The sequence below is a fragment of the Babylonia areolata genome, chromosome 2 (genome assembly GCF_041734735.1).
Source record: "Babylonia areolata isolate BAREFJ2019XMU chromosome 2, ASM4173473v1, whole genome shotgun sequence".
Lineage (NCBI taxonomy): Eukaryota > Metazoa > Mollusca > Gastropoda > Neogastropoda > Buccinidae > Babylonia > Babylonia areolata.
Window position 1 is genome coordinate 40530320 of NC_134877.1, and position 20778 is coordinate 40551097.

General features: G+C 38.3%; 1 protein-coding gene across 3 annotated transcripts in view; it reads right to left on the minus strand.

Annotated features, from left to right (window-relative positions):
* Positions 1 to 226: 226 nt before the first annotated feature.
* The window catches only part of LOC143301246 (uncharacterized), a 34689-nt gene continuing 14137 nt past the window's right edge, over positions 227 to 20778 (minus strand). For 2 of the 3 annotated variants that reach the window (XM_076615396.1, XM_076615388.1), the window contains exons 7-12: positions 19433 to 19490; positions 18448 to 18543; positions 17859 to 18008; positions 13062 to 13238; positions 10474 to 10562; positions 5755 to 6118 (exon numbers count right to left, since the gene is read on the minus strand). In XM_076615396.1, coding sequence (XP_076471511.1) covers positions 5957 to 6118; positions 10474 to 10562; positions 13062 to 13238; positions 17859 to 18008; positions 18448 to 18543; positions 19433 to 19490 — 732 coding nt within the window. In that variant the 3' untranslated portion in view covers positions 5755 to 5956. Of the gene's footprint in view, positions 348 to 3706; positions 3749 to 5754; positions 6119 to 10473; positions 10563 to 13061; positions 13239 to 17858; positions 18009 to 18447; positions 18544 to 19432; positions 19491 to 20778 lie in introns of those variants that run through there. The other variant, XM_076615404.1, reaches the window with a different exon arrangement.

The following is a 20778-nucleotide window of genomic DNA, read 5'->3' on the forward strand; positions in this document are numbered from 1 at the left end:
AAAGGGTCAGCGTCCCACTGACATTATCTGCCTGCAACGTCTTCTCGTCGAATAACATCAATCTTTTCAATGGTTTCCATAGGAGAATTTGCAGGTCTTTGCTTTGATAAGAATCCTGTCTCCAGCTGTCTGATGTGAATCAAAGTTGTCCAGGAAAGTCTGTCCAAGGCAAAACCGAAGTGCTTCGTGCTCCAAAACATCAATTTCCTTTGACCAAACACTTGGCTTGCTGCTGTGGGTAGATGCTGTGCCAGACAAATGTTTATCAGCAGTTTCATTTCTTCCAACATCATGGTGTTGATAGTGAGTTCTCCTTCTCTGCCATCTTCACAGGCTTCATCAGCAACCTGGGGGAAAATCAACCATTTGCTTTTCTCTTTATGAAATCATATTCTTCTGAATGTATTCAACAATAACTGCTTACACAGTTTTAGCAAATTGTCTGTCATTACATACTTTTAGAACTACAGTACACAGCTTTTTAGGGACAAATTTTGTTTTAATGTCCCGTCACACATATCGTGCTTTTGAAGACATTTTGTTAAAGTATTTAAGAATACATTTGAGTTTATTGTGGTAGAAAAGAGGGTTGGATATGTAATGAAATGGAGGGTTGGGGGAAACTGGCAAATGAGGGGTAAAATGAGGGTGAAATTTGAATAAAATATCTAAATACAATTACAGGAAATTACTAAAAGGACTTCGTAAAAGAGAAGTCGTTAAACTGACAAGCGAAACAACTGACTTAAGGCCTGATAGCTATCACCTTCACCATTTCTTGTCCATGTGTGTCTGCATGCATGTAAATGTGAATGTATGTGTATGATTTGTGGACAAGAGGCAAACTTTGCCTAGTGTTAATGCAAAGTGCTTGTTTGTTGCATGGTGTCCTCCATGACAATTTTTCTAATTTCCTGCCCATTCCCAGGTAACTGTATAAAGACCTCAAAAGAAAGATGTTTATGTATGAATGCAGGAATGTGGAATAGATGGATGAGAGAAGAGGAATTTAAAGGGGGAAAAAAAAACACACACAGGAAAAAAAGTGCTTGAAAAAAAGAGTAGACATGTACTGATTGTTGGAACAGAGAATAATAATGATAATTATGGTATTTATATAGCGCTGGATCTTGTGCAGAGACAAAATCAAAGCGATTTCGCGCCAGTCATTCACCCCGCATGCATAACTCTAAACTGTAGAAACTAAAGATAAGGAAGGGCAGGCAAGGGAGGCTATTTTGGGAAGAGGTGGGTTTTAAGGCCAGACTTAGAGCTGAGTGTGGAGACTTGACAAAGCGAAAGAGGAAGTCATTCCTAATCGCAAGGTCCAGAGACAGAGAAAGAACGGCGGCCAACAGTTGAGTGTTTGAATCTGGGTATGCGTATACAGAGTGGATCCGAAGCCGATTGTAGTGAGCGAGATGGAGTGTAGAGGTGAAGGCAGCTGCAGAGATAGGAAGGGGCAGTTTTGTGATGCATCTATAACATGAGTGCTGATCTTGTACTTTATTCGGTGTGAGACAGGGCCCTAGGGAGCCAGTGGAGATGTTGCAAAAGAGGAGTGATGTGCTCAGATCTTTTCTTTCTGAGGGACAAGGTTGGGCAGCAGAGTTTTTGTATGCGCTGAAGGGACTGAATGGATGGAAGCAGGCAGACCAGACAATAGAGAGTTACAGTAGTCAAGGCGAGAGAGAATGAGAGAAACGACAAGTCTAGATGTTGCATCAGTGGGCAGATATTTCTGGAAGGTACTGATGCGCCGCAGGTTGACAGTAGCAGGACTGACATGTCTGACTGATAAATTTTTGCATGGACAGTGTATTGTCAAGGACAACACCGAGGCTCCTGACTGACGTGGAAAGAGTGACAGATATGCTATTGAACCTAGACTGAATAAGGGACAGATATCAAATTGTATTCTATCGAAAAAAAATTGGGTCTGCTGAAGTAGTACCAGACAACTATGCAAAACACGTACACTCACGTACTCACACACACACATGCACACACACACACACACTATCACCATTACCCCTCCCCTACATAAACAAACCTGCACAAACACTTACATTCTCTGAAACCTCCCAAACATTATCTTATGAAATATTTCAACTCTTTTTTTGTGATGCTCTATCTTTGTGCCATTTCATGGCATTACCCTGTCCCCAGTGCCAGCAGTCCATATAGAGAAATATCAATGGTAGGTTACACTGAGGCAAACACCAGAGAAGACCTTGCATTGCTGGTCAGTGGTGTCACTTTGGTGATTCAGTAGTGCCTGTTATGGATTCAGCATATGCAAGATACCAATCCCCTACCGATGAAAATAACTGCTTTATTGCAGAGCCAGACTGTGAGCACCCCATTTGAATGGAGACCACCACCAGTTTTCATAGTGACAATCCCCATGAATCTACAAGACACTTAGAGACACTCAGGACTCTGACACAAGCTCACCACAGTCATTGCAGTGGTGAGAAAATGAAACTGAGGCCATTATAAGAACAGGCATGAAAGTCACAGCATTTGGGATTGCTTTTTTTTTGTTTGGTTTGTTTTGTCTTTTTTGTTTTTGGCTGATAAGGACAAGGATGATAGAGGACGACAATGCAGCTTTGGAGATCCAATTAGGTTTGGGAGTAGGCAACAAGGCTAACATTTCCTTTCTTGCTGAATATCCTGGGGTTAACTCTTTCTATACTAAGGTACTATTGTGTACCTATTGGGCACATAGCGTAACGCGAGTTTTTGAATTCGTAGTTCATAGGTTACAGGTCTTGTGCAAAACTAAATGGCACAGCTCTGTTCTACAGTCACCAAAAAGTGCACCTTACTTTTATTGTGGCTGAGAATGCCTTTGTTTAAGTACAATACATGTGAGCGTACAGTCACCTAACTCTCCTTCTCACTCGCTCGCGTCAACAAGATGGCGTCTCGCTATCAACTTCGGCAAGTACTGTGGGCTCAAAGTTGAATGCGAACTGATTCTATAGTGGATATCCACTGTACATACACATTTGCCCATTCAATTGCTACAATTAGGAAGTCTATGGTTATAAAAGATCACATTTGTAAAATTTCTGTTATATTTGAAAAACTCACCCCCCTTTATGTCAGTTATGAAAAACATGGATTTTTTTCAAAATATGATAAATCAGACAATAATAAAGTGAGTGCTCTGAAACTTTGCCAAATTGTTAGTCCATTCTATTCTTTATATCAACACAAATTTCACAGCTGTATGTACTTGCATTCTTTTTCAGATATTTTTCTTGTAACAGAAACAAATGGCCAGTACAGATCATGAATGAAGTCATCGGGTAGTATAGAATGAGTTAACCAGGCTTGAGGGGTACAAACACATGCAATGCTGGACAGGAAATTGGAGCAACATTTGACTGCACTTTGGGCAGAGCCAACCATGAGCTTGAAAATTCCCATAATATGCCTCCAATAGGATTCATATCTATATCGTCCCAATTGTCAGTCCATGACCCTAACCAACCTTTGCCACAGTGGCTGTTAAACTTGAATCTGAATTAAAAAAACAACAACACATGAATGCTATGTTTCATAACAACATTAATGTAAACCGGACATGGGCGCAGAAAGCAAAGTGCGTGAGCTGATTTGGCACTTATTTCTAATAACTACAAGCTACCAACAAATCCATATAAAACAAAATCACCAAAATGTCAGCACAAACCTCCACTTCACTGCGTTTTTTGCACTATGCTGATGTCACCACCTGCACATGAACAATCAAGTTATACAGCATCTTTTTAATTGCATTTTTGTAATCATGTACATTGCAGCTGTTTACATACTGTAGCCTACCGAAATTTTTCAGCCTATAAGGCATTACTTTTTTTGTTGTTGCTCAAATCTGATCCTTGCGTCTTATAGGCTGTATGCACCCTATCTGTGTCCGAAAAGTACATTCTGACAGCCTCTCAGTACCACCTGTCACAACAAACTCCATATAATAAGACAACATTGTTGATCACAATAAATGCTCACAATCACACTGAAACAGCAACACTTCAGTCCTACCATCTTCAATTCAACATGGTTTATGTTCACCATCATACTTGAAACCAAATTGCTTATTACAACCAAATTTCAAATGAACATGATCACAGTTCGCCTTTGGGCCATGAAAAGAGAGCTGTGTCTGAGCTGGGGATAAATTTTTGCTGTGAAAGTAGAGAAATCAGAAGTGAACTGATTATTATTCAAAGGCAGAACGCAAAACAAAATGGCAGACAGGACTGAAATCAGAGCTAGCAGACTGGATTCTAACTGAACAAATTATTGAACTGGGACTTTACAATACAACAGTGTGCATTTGACTAATGGCAGCAAAATTGTGGAAAAAAAATGTTTTAAAAAAAGGCAACAGATAACAGAGCAGACAAATGAAGTAACAGAGCCGAGTCAACAAGCAGACAACAACAAGACAGATTCAAGTCTCAGTTTTTCCAAAGATAACTTTACTAATAACATCCCCTGACAGCAGAGCCATAATGGAGGACTTTCACTTTATGGCATATGTGGCTTATCAGATGTGTGCGCCTTATATGTGTTCAAAATATCATTTTTCTTTGAATTCATGAGGTACACCCTATGCACTGAAGTGTCTTGGAAGCCAAAAATTACAGTACTTTTTTAACTGAAGAAAAATAACGGCTAGTGAATGATCAAGAACAACAAAAACCAAATACAACTGAAGCAACAAAGCACAAAATTATCCATGGTTATTCTAATATATCTCCCCCCTTTGAAAACTCTTTTATTACAGCCTTCACAACATCTGTCTATGTCAAAATACATGAGAATCAATCGAGATTATAAAAAAAAAAATTAATAAAAAAAACAGAAATAAAGCTTGCAAGTAAGTCAGAGCAAAAGGACTTTTTCCCTAAAAACCATTAACAGGTCTTTAAATGTGTGTTGTTACAAGAATACTCATACCTGTTCCACAGGGGAAGTAATGATGGTAAGAGTTAACTCGTACCTGGAGTAGAATGAGTTTAGTACCCCTTTCTCTCCATATTTCTCAGTCTCATTTTATCCGAATGTTATGTGTTACCTTTCTCTCCATATTTCTCAGTCTCATTTTATCCGAATGTTATGTGTTACCTGCAGAAGACCCTAGGGTTGAAACATGTCACTGTCATTCCCTTGTAACCTTTTTTTGTTGGACCTTTCCCCTGTGGGATGTCGGCTCCATCATTATAAATAGTATCCCCACCTTCTGGAAGGTCTGTGCTAGATATTTCCTCTTTTCTATCACTCTTTGTTTCTGGCTATTTCTGTTTCTGTCATTCTTTCCTTTCTCATTTTCTACCTTGCTGGCCCATTCATCTATATTTTGTTATATCTAGAAAGCCTTCAATATTCTTTGTACTTTTTGGGGCTTGATAAATGGGCATTCTTGCTATGTTGTATTCTTTTTACGGCTTGGTGACGTGTGAGATGTCTGTTGACAGTGGTTTTGTGTGTCTGTTATTTCATAAGATTTTGCATGATATATATTATCATGTTTATGTTCAGGTTGATTTTTTTAATCCTCAGGTGAAAAATTGATGAAATGGTCAATGGAGCATGTCCTAGGTTTATGTGTATGAATTGACTGTGCCTGCGTTTATTTTATTATTTTTTTCCACATTTTTTTCCCTTGAAACGATGAAGATGCACTTTACATCTTGTGTTCCCCCCTCCACAAGGTGAGTCGTTTTTTTTCTCTCTCTTTTTTTTTTTTTTGTATTCATATTACACCATCTCACTTTTCACTCACTGATTTGAGCTGGCTGACAAGACTCTAAGGTGGAGCTGACAGCTGTGAGAATGACTGCATCAGGATGTTCTGATTAGGTTTTTTCTCTTCTTATATTTGCATAAATCAGGAAACATCTGCTTGTTTCTGTCCCTATCTGACTTTACAGAGATAATATCACATTTCATCACAATGCAAAATGAGTAAAGCAATTCTCATACCATCCTGCCTGCCTTGCTGAAATTCTTTTCCATCAACTGACGATTCCATAAAAGACTGATCCATCTTTTGGATCTCCTCTTCTGCCTGGAACTTTTCAGGAATCTGCAGCTGTAAGATCTGTAAGCATCAAAAAATGTGTGTTCATGCTTAGGCACATGCAAATTTACATGGAAGCTAGTACACACACACACACACACACACACACACACACACACACACACACACTACCACACACACATACTCACATACACATTAAGGCACATACAGAATGAGAGAATCTGTGCAGACAGACTGAAAGAAAAAGAGAGGGGAGAGACTGAAAAATGCTGCTTTTTAGCTATATATTTTCCATAACTCAGTACTTTCTTACAGTTAACTGTAATGAATTTACAGACAAAAAGCCTGAAATTAAGAGAATAAATAAGTGAATCTCTGCTAACAAAAACACAGCTAAAGTTAGAACCATGTAATAAATACTAGAAGGTCTAGTCAGGTATGCTGTATTCTCACTTGGATCTAGGTCATGCAGCAGAACTGAATAATGATAGATGTATGTAGTCTTTCCAAGGACCCTTTAGCTCATGAAGTCCAATTCAAAGATGTCAAAATGTTGTGTTTTTTTGTTTTTGTTTTTTAAAGGCAGTATTTTCTGTCTCCAAATTTGAACCGTGTGTGCATGCATGCATGCATGTATGTGTCTGTGTATCTGTGTGTGTATATATATATATATGTAGCCGGGTTGGCTACAATCTTCGTTAGGCCAGCTTAGCAGACGACTTTTGTGACTCACCAAAGGTTACTGAGAAAGCTGGTAAATTGGTCGGAAGTTATCTCCCTTTACAAGGAGCCGTATGATTTTTCATCAATTTTGTTAATTTATAAACACTTTCTTATAGATGAGATTATAGTTTTTATGTTATTTGACTTCAGAAAGGTCATACTTCTCAAATGAAATGATATCATTTGGCCAGAAAGCCTATAACTCTTTTAAATTAATATTTATGTGAGTGAATTTTGGCACGATCTTCGAAATCCACTCAGTTGAAACATACAAAATACCTTCGTTTTCTATAAATCGATATAGTTGCTGTGGAATTTAGATTGTGCATTAAAATGTAAATGATTAAGCTATCTTCTCGTGTACTGCTTTCCATGTACACCTAAGTTACAGGCATGCGATGGTACGAAATGTCTGACAGCATTTCGGCCCCACAAAACTATCTCTTCTTCAAGCCATTGGAATACGTCAGTGCCGATTTGAGCAAAATATGTTTTTACTGTAGCCGGGTTGGCTACGATCTTCGTTGGGCCAGCTTAGCAGATGATTTTTGTGACTCGCCGAAGGTTACCAAGGAAGTTGTAAATCGGTCACAAGTTATCTCCCTTTACAGGGAACCGTATGATGATTTTCATCAATTTGTTAAATTATAAACACTTCCTTATAGATGAGATTATAGTTTTGTGTTATGGAACTTCAGAACGATCATACTTCTCAACTGTAATGATATCATTTGGCCAGAAAGCCTATAACTTTTTAAAACTAATATTTATGTGAATGAGTTTTGGCGCGATCTTCGAAATCCACTCAGTTGAAACATACAAAATACCTTCGTTTTCTATAAATCGATATAGTTACCGTGGAATTTAGAATGTGCATTAAAATGTAAATGATTAAGCCTTCTTCTCGTGTACTGCTTTCCGTGTACACACTAAGTTATAGGCATGCGATGGTACGAAATGTCTGACGGCATTTCGGCGCCACAAAACTATCTCTTCTTCAAGCCATTGGAATTCGTCAGTGCCGATTTGAGCAAAATACGTTTTTACAATACCTACACATTTTTATATCGTGTCTTGCAGATGTTTGCATTTCTGTTATCAATCTGATTAGTATCGTGCATGTATAATTGTGTTGTAGTTGGTTTAAACGAAGTATTTCATTGTCGATCACAAGTGCCAAAAGCACCGCCAAGCGGTGCCGACACGGGAGCTATCCGCTGAGTTTTCTCTTGAATTTTTACATAAAAAATCTTTACTCTAGAAGCAGATTTTATAGATGATTTTTATATAGTTGGAAATTCAGGATGTTCAGTTACTTAATTGTTACAATTATATTACATATCGCGACGTATTAATTGTTGTAATGTACAAAAATGATACATGAACTCGTTAAAAGCTCGTTCATTCAGTGACTCTTTTTATTTACAGTTTTTAACTACATTATTTTTGTAGAAAATGGTTTAGCTTAAGAAAATGCTCGTCTCTTGTAGTTTTGTGTGATATATAATATGTCTATGTTAGTTCCCCGAGCCGAAAGTCAGAAGCCGCTAAATTTGGTCAAACAAACACAAGCTTGGCCCCTCAAGGCTCGCGGAGGGCCGGTTTCGTGAGTCGCTTCGCGGCGCTGGCTTTGCGGTTCGGCGGAACAGAATATAAGGAGTGAGCGAGTGCCAGACATAGAGAGAACTCTCCTGGCCTGGAAGAATGAAAGAATAAAAGAAGAAAACCAGCGCACTGCCTTCCCGAGTCTACCTTGCCTGGCTGCAGCTCTCTTCTGCTAACACCTTCTACCTGTCTTCACCTTCATCAGAGACCACCTTACCACCCCGTCACATTACAATACCTAGACATATTTATAGCCTGTCTTGCAGATGTTTGCATTTCTGTTATCAATCTGATTTGTATCATACATGTATAGTTGTGTTGTAGTTGGTTTAAACTAAGTATTTCATTGTCGATCACAAGTGCCAAAAACACCGCCAAGCGGTGCCGACACGGGAGCTGTCCGTTGAGTTTTCTCTTGAATTTTGACATAAAAAATCTTTACTCTAGAAGCAGATTCTATAGATGATTTTTATATAGTTGGAATTCAGGATTTTCAGTTACTTAACTGTTACAATTATATTGCATATCGCAATGTATTAACTGTTGTAATGTACAGAAATGATACATGAACTCGTTAAAAGCTCGTTCATTCAGTGACTCTTTTTGTTTAGTTTTTAACTACATTATTTTTTAAGAAAATGGTTTAGCTTAAGAAAATGCTCGTCTCTTGTAGTTTTGTGTGATATATAATATGTCTATGTTAGTTCCCCGAGCCGAAAGTCAGAAGCCGCTAAATTTGGTCAAACAAACACAAGCTTGGCCCCTCAAGGCTCGTGGAGGGCCGGTTTCGTGAGTCGCTTCGCGGTGCTGGCTTTGCAGTTCGGCAGAACAGAATATAAGGAGTGAGCAAGTGCCAGACAAACAGAGAACTCTCCTGGTCTGAAAGAATGAGAAAATAAAAGAAGAAAACCAGCGCACTGCCTTCCCGAGTCTGCCTTGCCTGGCTGCAGCTCTCTTCTGCTAACACCTTCTACCTGTCTTCACCTTCTCTAACACCACATTACCACCCCGTCACATATATATGCGTGCGTGCGTGCGTGCGTGTGTGTGTGTGTGTGTGTGTGTGTGCGTGTGTGTGTATGCTCTCAAAGTGTGAGGGTGGACTGCATCCCTCTATCTGTTTTATCACTTCCACACAAGACTCACAGAAAGAAATATTCCAGAATGTGAGGAATGCTAACTTCTACTGTGGGAGCTGTCCCACCTTGCCGAAACTGTTTTATCACAGGTGTTACAGGAATTACCCATTCTTATTTGTCTTCTGGATCTGTGATTTTATGTTACGCGGAATGTACTTCTGTTTCACTTGAGCTTTTGTTGTTTGTTTGTGGGACATTCATACTATCTGTAAAATGGTTATTCTATTCATGCAATCTTATAAGAAATATTGCACAGTAACAGAAAACAATAATCATACCTTGAAATTCAAATAACTATATTCTTCTGAAAGTATAATGTGTCAGCAACCATTATAAGAAAATGCATGGAAATAATGCATATTTCTGTGTTTCGAAAGGAACTGCTGATTTTGTTCCCTTTAGTAACAGGACTCAGAATTACGTCATGAATAGCCCAAGCTGGCAAAAAACAAACAAAAACAAAAATACTAATCAAAAAACTACACCTATTTTGAGAGAGATATTACACTATCTTAACCTTGGTTCAAGAAAATAAAACTGAAGATATCAGTAAAAGCATGCTGAGGCAGAGAAAGTAGCACAAGTAAAAAACTGCACTTTCAACCTCCAAAACAGGTGCATTTACAGAGCTGATCACCAGCTCAGCAGCTCTGATAATGCCACAGCAGATGCTCATGACTGAAGTCTAGAAATGTAATTTTGTGTTAAAATCAAGGTAGTAACTTTGCATGAAAAGCAAGGTCTTAGGAATTTATCTTGTGTGTTTATTTGCTCATAACACATGAATCAGAAAAGATTAATACATTCTGATCAATTGCTGGTAGTTTTCTCTTTTTCTCTACTGTCTTGTGACCTTTTCCTCCTTACTTTATTCTTTCCTCTGGAAAATGAACAATCAAACAAACAAAAAATCAAACAAACAAACAAACAAACAAACAAAAATCTCACCTCTTTTGTTGCATTTTCAACAAACCGTAGTTCCCCACATATCTGAACTTTTCCTGCAGGCGAAGCTGTGTTGGGAGCTTTTTTCTGACCTGCAGTTAGAAAAAGAAAGTCGTTTTAAAACAAAACTCTTGACTTGAGTTTATATAACAAATTCTTCTCAGCTGTGGTTTTATTGTGTTTTTGTTTTGTTTTGTTTTTTTGTTTGTTGTTTTTTTTTCCTTTCCATTTTCCCAACAATTAACTTATTTTGCTCTTGTAATGATTGAATGGGATCCAGATGTTAAATCCTGCTAATTTTCCTAAACCCGTTATATTACTGATCACATAAAAATATGTACTGTACTTGGTCACTGCCAGACACATTTTCATAGGACCCATCCCCTTCTTTTCACAGCAGTATGTCCACATATTGAGTGTTTACACTCTGAGCCATCAAGGATTAACTGACAGCACAGGATTCTGCCTTGATTGTCTACACATTGTTTTTTCCCAATGATAAAGTAGCCACAGGCCATACTTTAAAGATGCATTGACAGAAAACCTGAAAACATGATCTGTGATCAGTTCTGCATGTTGCTGTTTTCTGCATGTTGCTTTTGCTGTCTTTGTTTATTTGTGATACACAGTGACCAGTTATGCTACACACTGCTACTGCTACACACTGTGACCCCACATGCCCTGAAAAAATTTGTACAAGAATGACAAATCCACAAACTGTCTCTCATGTGATCCAGAATCCCCAGGGAATTATGGGAAGTAAAACCAAACTTTCAAAAACAATGGCAATGATATTAGTTCCCTAGACCTTTATGAGCCCAAGTCCAAAATGACACACAATTTTTGGCAGACATTCACACTGTGTATTCCCTGGACCAATGACCATTGACAATGGGCCTTGCAGAATTCTGCTTCACATGCAACTGGACTGCACTGACAGTAAGACAAACAATCATTATAAATCACCTAGAACAAATTAAACATAACATTTTCCAGGCATCACACAATACAAAGGAATTAACCAATTCAGTGCCAAAGAATTTTGTATATTTTCTTGAGTGCTCTCCCCTTGCCAGAATTTTTTGAGGATTGGAGGGTAATAAAAACAAAAATGTACATAAACCATGAGAGATACAGAAATAAAGTAAATATTTTTGTAAAGGAAAATGCATGCAGATTCTGAGTCTGCACTTTTTTTCCCAGTTAGTTTGACTATAGATGACTGTTCAGGCATTTAAAGTGAAGATAAATTTTGTGCAACAAAAAACTATTTCCACCTGCACAGAATGGCATCCATAAAAAATTTAAAAAAATTTTTAAATACAGCTGGAAATAGTATGCCTATCGTCAGATTATACCCATAGAAGAAATTAAAAAGATTATAAGTTTATAAAAACAAACCACAACTCATGTAGACAGGTAGGTGAATAACTGTCCCAACAATGAAAAACATGGGTACAGTCAATACAAGAAGTTAATCATGTTCTCTGAAACTGAACAGGCAAGCTTTTTGACAGCTAAAAGCTTTCCCAAGTTGGAGAGTGAAGTTCTTTGATGACACTCACTCCCTCCAGGTTGTACCTGGGCTGTATAAAATGTCTGCTGTACATCCAGCTTTCCTTCTCTTCAAACAAGTCAACCATCTGATTCAGTGATAAAAAGCGTTAAAACTAATTCAGTGTTTCACATCCAGTACACTTTCAACCCTGCGTTTCATGAAAAGAAAACCGCGGAGCACTGGCGGTTGTTGATTTCTGGCAGTAGAATAACCATTCACTGATGTCAAACTGCCATGTCTGCTTCCACATCCTCTGGCTGGCATTCAGCCTATCATCTTACATCATTCCTCTCCCTCCCCTCCACTTCTTCCAACGCTTGCTGCATGTATTCTGACAGTCATAGTCACCTGCTCAAAAACCCTGTCTGACTGGATAGATAGACTGAATTACCATCTAATGGGCTGTCAGTTTCATCACTGTCATTGTCATTCACCTTCGTGTTCAAACCAATCATCAGACAAGGGAGATCCTTCTCCATCGTCAGAACTGTCCATAATCATGAGTACAGCTTAAAAAATTGTGTAAATCTGTTGACTGAGACCACTGCCTTCACTGGACAAGGTTTTCAACGAATATTTTTTGCAAATGAAGCAAAACCCTTGCCACGCATGTTCTAGGTGGTCCAGTTAATAAATCATTACTGAAAAGAAAGGGGTCTTCTACCTGACATATGCTCATTTAAATAGTATCTTTTATAACTCAGACACATTAAACTAACCATTCACAGTCTGTTTATGTGCACTGAACCAAACTCCAATAAAAGAAAAATCGGAATATATGCAGAATATCAGTGGACGTCTTATAGGCACAAAGGCAACACTTTTTGCAGGACATCAGCTGTTGTCTTATAGGCACTAAACCGGAAAAACGTTACATTCTAATGCATTGTATAATCTTTCCAATGCAAACATTTTGTGTACTCTATTCTGCTGTTATTTTGGGGTAAATTTATCTAAAATACTTAGAGAAGTAAACAAAGGTAACTGCTTTCTAGCTGTGAACAAGTGCTTGGTCTGATAAACTGAACCTTACCTGGAGCCATAGCATGTTGTGGGGCAGGGAAAGACCTTTGAGAGGCCTTCTCAAAAGCCTCACGCACTTCCTGGTGCTCTTTAGGTGTCAGCACCACAAACGTCACAACCTTCAAGTTCTTTGCTTCACGCAGACACTTCACCACAGCAGCAACCACATCTTGATAGTACCTGCGTTCTGTTAGATGCAAAATCTATACTCATTCACACTGAAAAATGCAGACATATCTATAATCCTGAACTTGTCCAGGTCATAGCTTATATGGTGAATCCCACCAGCCATCAACTCCTTCCCCTTATCACTTCAGCCAGTCAAAACCAAGGATAAAAGTGAAAAGGTAGCATGAAAGAAAATGGTTTGTTTTTCGTCAGAAAACTGAAAGTCTAAGAAAAGACAGGCAAAGAAAAACCAAAAGAAATCCCCAGGTCCTCCACAATGTTTGACCACAATCACTGTGGACAACAGTCAACTGGTTCCCTATGACCACACTTCAGCTTTCTATAAACAAATTTTTTTTTAATTAAAGAAAAGAAAAAGATTCAAGCAATTTCTTTCAATGCTATCCCTTCACATTCACTCCTTGATCTGGGCGGGCTGATTAAACTATGGACAGGGTTGATGGGTTGTGGCCACTGATGCAGTAAACTGCTGAAGTGTCATTTATTTCTTTGCATCACAACTGGTTCTATCCATTACAGATAATTTAAATTACCCAAGCTGCTGTCTTGAAAGGGTATACATCCTTGTCACCCATACACCCACTCTTTGTGTTCCAAATTTTTAAAGCAGTCATGTGCTATAGGAAAAATAGTTCACTGCCACTGCAGCGATATCTGACAAATCTTCGAGGGATTTGACTGCAGTCATATCAGGCACAACAAACAACTCTCTCCATTTCAGAAAATTCAAGTGGCCACAAGTTCTGTCTTCAAAGGGTTAACATCACTCTCACCTTCTTAAAATAAATAAATATATATATATATATATAAAGATCTCACCTTAAAAAATATAAAAGAACTTTTTTTTACTGGTTTATTGTTGTTCATAGTCCAGCTGACTGCACAGGGCCATATCAGGACTGTCAAACCATACAAATGCTAAACCGCATCAACACTAAACTGTTACATACACACACACACAAAAAAATCAAGATAAACACACACCTCACACAGTTCATGACACATAATCCTAACCATTTAGCTCCTATGGGCAAACAAGATTTGGCCATTCCACTTAATTTGCCCAGATTACAAAAAATCCTTAAAAAAAAAGAGAAAAAAAAACAACTTCAAAACCAAACAAAAAATACATGAAAAAGGCCAGATAGGTAAATAACACTGCAAAATGGGCAGCTAGTGCCCATCCCAGTGTTTACATCTCACTACCTATCGCCAGAGCAAAACAGCACAGATAGTACATCACAGACTGCAGAAAACAAAAAAAGTGTCAAGGCTTGCTTAAAAAAGAAATTTCTAGCACAGAATTTCCAGAAGGCGGGGATGCCATTTATACTGAAAGACCCCTGGCATCCCCATTGGGGGTGAGGGAGGGGGGGGGGAGGACCTTTTTAATTATTTGCCTGCCTCCTTCACTATCATATTGTTGTTCATCTATTTTCTGTATATGTATAAATTATTGCATTTGGCTCACATGTGTGTTTTCACACAACACAGTGTTTAGGTTATCTGTGTGTCTGTTTGTGTGTGTATGGGGGGACAGGGGGTGTGGTGGGGGGTGGAGGGGGGGGGGTTATTGTGTCCATGGTAAACTAACAAATTCATTTTCTCTGGAAATACTTTGTCCATCAAAAAAAATTTTGGACGAGACATAAGGAAAAAAAAACACCTTTACAATCATTCCAATGACTGGTTGTAAATCTTCTGGATTAAGTTGTATTTCTATATGGTGAACAGTTTATTCCATTCAGCCTCTGGATCCACAAGGTCTCATTAGGTGCATTGCTAGAACATTTGTTTTGGGTTTGAAGACAGCATGGCATTTTATTTCTTCTCCACAGTTAAAAGAAAACAAATTCTGAACATAACACACAAGAATGACACTAACTACATCATCAACATCTTTACTGCAAACAAATATTATTTGAATGAGGGTAGTGAATTAATCAGAACTGACATTTTGACAATTTCAGTCAAAGGCAGCCATCTTGCCTGAAGTCTTGTCACTGTTGGAATCATGCATTCAACTGATAAATTGCAATAACATATTATTGAAAGAGGGTGAAGAAGGCTGATAAATTTTTATTCAGAAAAAGATTGGTGCACAGGCCTCATCAATTACTGCAGTAGGTCCCCAAACAACCATCAAAGGCGAACAAATCTAAATTACAGGCCAACTCAGCACCTCTCACGGCTGCTCAGCCGAGCACAAAATCCGGCTCTTTAGTTGGCTGAGCAGCGTCTAATGTCTTGGGTCAAAATTTTTTTAATGCCAGACTTTCCCACCGCACACTGCACTGACAGGCGCATTCCCACGGTATTTCTAGCCCCGCGCGCCAAACTGGGACACTGCCTTCTTTGTTTCACTCGGCCCCGCAGCCCCCGCCCCACTTTTCCCACATTTTCACAGCATCCACACATTTCCTGCAGCGATTACAGAAAGCTGAATTATTGCTATTCCTGCTTGTATTATTGGAGTGCAGTTTGATTTGATTTACACAATTTCATTATTTTATCAACATCATCGTTTCATTTTTTTTTTTTTTTACCTTAAAAATCTTCGTCTTTGTTGTGGAATGAAGGGCGCGGCAGTGCCATAAGTCGACAGACACTCACCCCACTCTCCATCCCCCTGCTGCTCACTCTCACCATGCTACAGTGTGTTCATTTAAACACTTGTTGTGCTGCCAAGAAAAATCGCACAACTCAAAAGTTAAGCTGATCTGCATGCAGGCATGCTAAATGTTCTGTGTGAATTTACGATGTTATTGTGATAAGCGCCTGTTTTCTTAGAGAGGGATTTAAACTTAACGATTTTTGTGATCATGTTTCTGCTTATCCTTCTCTTCTCTTTCTCCATTTATGTTTCAGCCGTTGCCACAACAACCGCTATGTAAGGAAACATATTGTGTTTGGAGTCAATGGAAAGCTTATTTTGTGTTCTTTTTAGAAAACTACTTCTTTAGTCGTTATTTCCGATCCATCCGAGGAGATGATGCGCGAAAGAAACAAAGCAGATTTACTGCTGAACAAGCGTACAGCGAGTGCCGCTGGCGCGGCCTGTTTGTCAGCCGCGTTTATTTATATCCATGCCCTACTTCCTGGGTTCACGAACTTTCGCTGGGCGAACTAAAGTGCCAGCACTGAACACCCATACTCTGTCAGTTAATCTCCAGTCACACTGTGCATACGCATATTAATGTTTTTCAAGTATTCAAACAATGGTCAACTTCCGCCATTACTTGGAGAAAGAAAAGTTTCAATAATGAAGGAGAGTCTGAAACTTTCATGCATCTATATCATTAGTCAAAAATGTAGCCACAATGGAGATGGCATCATGGACAATAGCTAGAGAATTCAAATGTGCATAAGAACAGTCTAACTTCACCTATTTCAGGACCCTTTCTTGTGACATAGTAGCATTGGATTGTTCAATGCAAGCATTTGATTAAGACAATTGGTGAAAGGCTCTGCAATACAAATGTGTGAATAACACAATTTCTTATTCTGTGGTGCGTGCATGCAGAGACAATTTATTTAGCCTGTATATGTCAGAAAGAATCATTTATTAAGCCAGTTTCTCATCAGCTCACTTATCCTCTTCATTAAACCTTAGCTGATGTATTTAAAAAATTAAATTTGGAAACTGCATAAACAGATATTAAAACTGGAGCAGCTGATTTTAACTAATACTTTCTTATCAACTATTGGAAAACAAAACATCCCTACATTCAGCCTTACAAAGAAGATTTCTTCTAATTGTGTATGGTGTAATCAGAGGCTCATTTCCAAGAAAACTTTTTGGGGGACTGCCCCATCATCTGCATCATTTCAGTGGCATTACTCCTAGACTGCTCATCCTGAGCCCCTTATATGCACCTACACCTGGGTTCATCTGCCAAAGTCTCAGAGCTGACTGTTGATGTTAGGTCGCAAAGAGGCCACATACCAGAGGAGACCTTGCACTGCTGCCCAGTCACTTTGTTAGTGTTCAGTATTGCCTATTCTAATCCAGCATATGCGTACACTACCTACAAAGCCTGCTACTTACAACAATAACAGCTTTGTCACTTAGCCAGACTGAGTGTTCCATCCACAGTAGACACCAAAGGAACTCATACCAAGCATGGAAGTGAGGGGTGACTGAAAAATGAGGTCATCACGAGAACAGGTAAGAAAGACCACAGAATCTGGGGCAATTAATTTCATAGTGATGATGTATGCTGTGGAGGTCCATTCTAGACTTTGGGACCATGTGACAAGGATGTACTCTGTCCTTTAAAAATACATCCTGGCACCAACCAAGCCAAAGAGATACAGACACCTGCAGGGATGGTCTGGAAATTCAAGCAACACTCCCAAAGATATATCTGTGAAATAGATGATCCTTGCTTGTGTGGTCCAAGTCTCCCCAACTGAACCTACAGCAAATTCAGTTCCGGGTAGGAACCGGCCACAAGTGGATAAATCCCACCTTTGTTAAGGACTCAAACCTGCTCCTCCCAGTTAGCAATACTAACCACTTCATCCCATGACTACTTATTTAGTAAGGTAGAAATGAACCTATCTGTACACAGAAATGAACTCTCGACACGTTTATTAATTATATAAAAATACTCACTAAATGTCTCCAGATTGATCTGCAGGCAAAACAGAAGCAGCCTTTTTCCAACCGAGGAAAGTATCCAGCTGAAATCTTTGTCAATGTTCTCCTGGCATACTGAATGTGTATCAGGTTTTAACCCATCACTCATGACCGTTTTCTCAGCTCCTGAAAGCATTAGCAAGAATACACATATTAGCAACAATGTAAACCAATACAGCCACTAAATATTCTTGCCATATTTCTTCCTTCAAAGATTTCTAGTGACAGTGTAAATGATAAATCAAGACAAATATATTCATTTTAACTAAGATTACTCAACCTTTTTTTTTCTTGAATCTATGAAACAAATCCAATGGTGACAGTGAATTAAAAACTGACTGACAAATGGCAAACTTGTGCTAAATAAAATAACAAGAACATAAGTCAACTATGATGAATTCTTAGCAAAAACACCATGACGCACTCTTTCCCTCTGAAACACACACACACACACACACACACACACACACACACAACCATCAAAGAAAAATTATAAATAAAACAAGGAATGCTCCCATGCATATTATTGGTGGCAGACAGACAAACTGATTTCAATTTGACACACCTTTTGCAACAATAACAACATCAGCTGCACAGGTATGCTGTTGAACATCACACTGTATGATCTGTATCTGGACTCCTTTCACTTCCATCACCACTTCTGTAAAAAAAAAAAAAAAATAAATAAATAAATAAATAAATATATAAAAAGTTAAATTTTAGACTTTTACAACTGAGTGTCACAATACTTTGAAGAATTACCAATAACTGAAACATAATTATAAACATCCAAGTGTAGAAAAGTCACATAAATATTCTCTCTGTTAAGGCATTAAAAACTGTAAAAAAAACTTGTTCAGAAAGCATTACTTAGCGGTAACAAAAAAAAAGAAAAAAAAGAAAAAACGAAGCAGAACTGCAAAGGGCAAATGAATTATTTTCAATTTGAATTCCACTGTTAGCTACAATTCTTAGCTCAAGTATGACAATCTATTTCTCCCTGTTTCTTGATTTACAAACACAGAAGTACTTGCATTCCCTTGAAATACCTGATGATAATGTATGGTTTTGACTTGTAAAAGACACACACACACACACACACACACACACACTTTCAAAACAGTATTTCTATTTCTATTTCCATCCAGTCTGTTGAAAGTGGATAAAAATGTTCAAACATAAAGTACTCACCAGCTCTCTGACTTTAACATCCAGGTATTTCAAAAGAATAAATTATGTCTATAAAGCTGTGATTGTGATTGTCATTGTCATTTCAATGGCAGTCGGCTGCAGTTGCAGAGTTAGCAGTCCACATGGAGCTATCTGTGTTAGGTCACCAAGGGGCCATAGCAGAAGGGACCTTGCACTGCTGCTGAGTCACTTCAGAGGTCTGATCCCTTTCTGTCAAGTTCCTCCTACCCCATCCCAACTCTTTTAAACAAGCAAACTCATGCTCAAGAGCCTCAGAGATACCATTTCATTTTTACTCACAAATCTATGTGTTGTTTTTTGTTTTGTTTTGTTTTTAATAGTATGAAATCACACCCAACCTGAGATGCTGTTCATATCCTCCTGTAGAGCAAATTTGATTTCTGCCATCTTGAAATGCTGAAAAAAAGATAATAACTGTTTATGTCATCTTATCTTTCATTTTCTTTACATACATTTGTCAGAAACATTCTCTTGCATCAAATATTAAGTTTTATTTCTTGAAAAGCAAAATTATTTCTGATTCTGCAAATATCAAAAAGATAGAGGAAATGCTAACAATAATATGATTTATAAAGCATCTTTCCATGTAAAACATGTTCAGCTGCACTGTACAATATAGATACTCATGTCTAATACATACATTCAAACACTAGAATAGAAAAAATATATATAAATAACAGGCATAGCCCTGTACAGCCAGCCAATCAAGATACTCAAGCACTCATTTACAACAGGTCTGTAGTTACAGCCTGTCAACAATGATGAATTAGCACCTTGCTTGCCACATTTGAGAAAAATGTTGAAGGTTCCATTAATACCTTGCTTGACACACTGTTCAAAAGGTTAAAGGTCCCATAGCCTTTTATGGCCATCAGGGCAGTGAATTCATATCCACTCTCTTGGGCTCTGCATAGGAATGTGGAGCCCAGTCCTTTCGTTTTTACCTTTATGAACTGATGTTAGATACCCATTCACACCTGGGCCGAGTGAGGCAAATCAAAGTATTACTTCTTCTCTTCTTCTTCTTCTTCATTCGTGGTCCGCAACTCCCATGTTCACTTGTATTTACACGAGTGGGCTTTTACGTGTACGACCATGTCTACCCCATCATGTAGGCAGCCATACTCCGTTTTCTGTGGTAGAGTATTAAAAGGACACAACACCATGCCAAAACAGGGCCTTGAACCCTGATCACTGGTGAACACTGAATCAGAAGTTCTGCACTTACCGATTCTGTCATGGCGGCATGCACATTAAACTGAAGAACAACTACTGAGATCCTTGTAAAACCTGGCTGAAAATATGAAGAAACAGGGCAATGGGGAAGAAAACAAAAATAGTGTAACAAGCACAGCTACAAATCCCTTAACCAGACTTGAGAGTAGCACTTTCAACTGCTGAAAGCACCAAAACTGTGTCTGACAGTAGCAGCACGAATACTCAATATTAAAAAATATCTGACATATCATTTCTCTTTATTGTGGATGGCATTTAAAATGCTTTTGAAAATGGCCAAATCATTCAGATACTAATGTTTTCGTACCAGATGTAATGGTGATTCCTGAATGAAAGTCTTTCAGTTTAAAGTTGGTTGTTTTTTTTTGTTTTTTGTTGTTTTTTTTGTTTTTTTTTGGTCTTGTTTTCTTTACTATTTTGGCCTCCATTTCAACAAAATCATCAGGTG